The sequence below is a fragment of the Hyposmocoma kahamanoa genome, unplaced genomic scaffold (assembly GCF_003589595.1).
Source record: "Hyposmocoma kahamanoa isolate Upper Pololo Valley unplaced genomic scaffold, ASM358959v1 66, whole genome shotgun sequence".
NCBI classification, from domain to species: domain Eukaryota; kingdom Metazoa; phylum Arthropoda; class Insecta; order Lepidoptera; family Cosmopterigidae; genus Hyposmocoma; species Hyposmocoma kahamanoa.
Genome location: NW_020653854.1, coordinates 15,859,435 through 15,862,947, shown reverse-complemented (window position 1 = coordinate 15,862,947; position 3,513 = coordinate 15,859,435). Strand labels below are relative to the sequence as shown.

Here is a 3,513-nt window from a genome sequence, read left to right as displayed (position 1 = left end):
CATGGTTTGATGCAACCAAAGCAATACCCTTAGATAGGGTTGACAGGTCTTAAAACCGAATAGCCGTATAGATCATCCAATTTTATAAAATAAAAGAAATCCTTAAATTCTAATAAACTAACAATAAAATTGAATAAATCAATATATTACTAACCTCTCGCCCGAATGACCACGTGGTTGGTCAAATATAGGCATGTCGCTTACCACCAGGCCCACGACTTTTTCGTCCCGTCACTTGGTATCATAAAAAAAACAATAAATGTTACTTTCTAAATATATTTTATGTAATTATAATATAATAAACTTACAGAAAATAGGATTAATCAGTTATTTGTTACAAAAATCGAAATCAATCCATCTATTCAAATCAAGACTACTCAATACACCCGCGATTGTCTCGAAAAACACTGCCGTATGCTCATACATACGCACATAAAAGATATTCATTACTGTATAAGGTGTTAGTCCAGTATCTGGCAACGGCGATGCAAACTCATCAATCGTAGACATTACTGACGTAGACCCGTTGCATTCAGCAGTTCGCATTTTTTCATCATAAAACTTATCCAACAACATTCCCATCAATAAATTCACTATACGATACTTCTCTTTCAATAACTCGTCGCCCTCGAATAATGGTTTCAGCAAAACTTTATTGTGAGATGTCTTCAGAACGTCGAAGTACGCCATTCTTTCATCAAATTCTTTTGCAATCATCGCCTCCCTCCAAGTGCCTATCGACAAATCCCATTGGTGTTCTGTCATTGCCGTGTAAGCCTCTTTCAATTTCTGAACTTCAGATTGATGATAAAAACATACAGGATTCTTTATCGTAAACAATTCTGCTTCTAAGAGGAAGTTTTTGTAAGGATACTGCTCTGCCTTTACTGTAGTAACGTCAACAATAATATCTCTAAGACAGTGCACAATCATAGTTTTTGCCGCTTTTCTGTCAATTCTATTTTGAAGCTTATCAATTTTTCGAGTATTTTTTTTAACCTTTTCTACTGAGTCACCCACTAAATCAACTAGTAACTTGTCTGCTAATGTGTCAAACATACAGATGTTCAGAATGGCCAACTCCCAGGTTTCATTATAAATACCTGGTCTATCGGAAATGAAAGTAAAGTACTTTTCCTTCTGCTGACCGGGTGAAATCACGTCTTCATTTTTACAAAAAAAAAACTTTTGCTCATATGCATCTTCTGGTATAAATGGTACAGGTCTCTTGACTCTTTTCCAACAGTACCTTAAACTTACAGTACCTACGTTTTGAAGAAAAAGTTTGCTTCTAGCCATTTTTCGTACAGGTGCATTGAAATAGTATGTCCATGACCCACATGATTCATGCCAAGTTTCTTGTTGCATCTTTATAATGTGAGGTACATTCTGATCAGTAATTTTTTTGCAGACAATTGTGTTGTTAACTCTTAGAGCATAGATTCCACTAAGAGGATCCCTAGGAAAATCATTTGGCTCCGTAATGATAATTGGTGGTAATGGAGGAATTTTCGGAGGTGGAGTTCGAGGACGTTTACCAATAATTACTAATTCGCTTATGTCAGGTCTGAAAAAACATAAATATAAATACAAATTACAGACTGAAGTATAACTTACTATTTTGATATGCGCACCTGTAAGGGTCAATAGTCTTTATAGCAGTCCTAAGTTCTGCTTCTCTCTTTTTTCTATACTTGTAAAAATCAGCATTAATTTTGTCAGGTGTTACACGCTGACGAACTCCAGTCAGTCCCTTTTCAGTCACTTGAATATAATCAGGGACCCTAATGTGGTCAATAACACGAGGACGCCTCTGTTCAGCAGCAGTCTTTACTGCATCATACACAGGTGCGCACTCGCACGGTTGGCTCAACCTATGGGCTTTTTCCCACGAACTACTAGTGAATGGTGTTTTTAAGGATAATTGAGCATGCTCTAATGCAGTTTTCCACTCTTTTTTTTCATTAGTCTTTTCCAACAGGTTCATGACTAAATCTACTGGAGGTTTATTGATAAAATTGCCCAATCCGGTTGTTTCTTCCTTTCGTATCTTAATCCATTCTTCCCAAAGAATAAGCTCATTGTCCGGTGTCAAAGCATATAATTTATACTTATCATCTTTAGGATCTAACGTCGCCATTTTTTTGTTTATTTATTTTCCTCCTTTCAAATGTTGAGTTAAAAAAGTAGTAAAAAAAGTAAATTCAATGACAAATAGTAATAAAATAATGTTATTAATACCAAAACCTCTTATTATTTCCTTTATGGCGGCCATTAAACTTGTGCCAGTGTCAGTTTTTTTAATCCTCTTGACATGCTCAAATTATGTAGAATGGCAGATGTTACAGATAAAAAAACAAAAATCTAATAGATGGTATTTCGCTTCAAAAAGTATTCATCAGATACTTCAACAAAGGACGTAAGATAGAAAAGCCACAAATCGAACAACACATTACACATTCAGTATAGAGAGACATACATGTAGGTATATACTCAATACTAATAATATAATTAATTAAGTGTAGGACACGTGTTATAGTCGACATGCCTATTCAAATCTAAACTACTTAGCACTCCTGCACACATTTCAATAGTTTCTGCCAGATGCTCGTACATGTGTAAATAAAACACACTGAGCACAACGTCATCTTTAAATGATGTCGTAGTACAAGAAGACTTTGAAAAATTGCTTCTTTCACTATGAGATCTGTTGATATATTCCGCCGGACTAACAGCTACACTACTGTCAAGAAAGATTTCTTCAGACTCCTGTATAAGTTCATCTTTCTCATATGCTTCAGTTAACCGAGTTCTCTCATCATAAAACTTATCTATTAAATTACTAATCAGCAACTCTACTACCCGATGTTTTTGTTTTGGTAAATTATCTAAATTATCAGTCCAAGGTTTCAGTAATTCACAGTTTGCCTGTTTAAGAACATCATAATAGATCAGTCGTTCATCAAATTCTTTTGCAACAACAGCATCTCTCCAAGATCTTATTGACAAGTCCCACTCGTCCCCTGTCATTTCCGTAAAAAAATGTTTAAGGTTCTGCACTTTTGTTTGGTGGTAGTAATGGTGAGGATTTATTATTACGAATAAATCAGCTTCTAGGAAATAATCCTTGTAAGGATAAATTTCAGGCTTTGTGATTATTGTCTTAGTGATTACTTCTTGCAATATATTAAATACCATCAAATAATCTGCTTTTACGTTAATTTTTTCTTTTAAATCTTGTATATTTTTATTGAGTTTTTCTACATCCTCCACAGTTTCGCCAACAAGGTTGATGATTACTTTCTCATGTGACGATTTAAAAAAATCTACATTCAATATTTTGAGATCCCATGATTCTTCGTAAATACCAGGAGTGTTAGAAAAATACGTGAAGTTTATTTCTTTGACCTGACCAGGCGTAACCATGTCCTCGTTGCTTTTGAAGAAGAATTTCTGTTCACATAGATTGTGTGAAGAACTTGGTAAAACGGTAAAATTTTTAGTATCCAGTGA

General features: G+C 34.7%; 1 protein-coding gene across 1 annotated transcript; it reads right to left on the bottom strand.

Moving 5' to 3' along the window:
- Positions 1-327: 327 nt before the first annotated feature.
- On the bottom strand, positions 328-2,179 carry LOC113231932 (MYCBP-associated protein-like). Its single transcript, XM_026466479.1, has 2 exons — positions 1,635-2,179; positions 328-1,567 (listed from the first exon to the last, which is right to left on the bottom strand). The coding sequence occupies exons 1-2, from the start codon at positions 2,138-2,140 to the stop codon at positions 328-330; spliced, it is 1,746 nt and encodes a 581-aa protein (XP_026322264.1). The 5' UTR covers positions 2,141-2,179.
- Between the last annotated feature and the right edge of the window lie 1,334 nt (positions 2,180-3,513).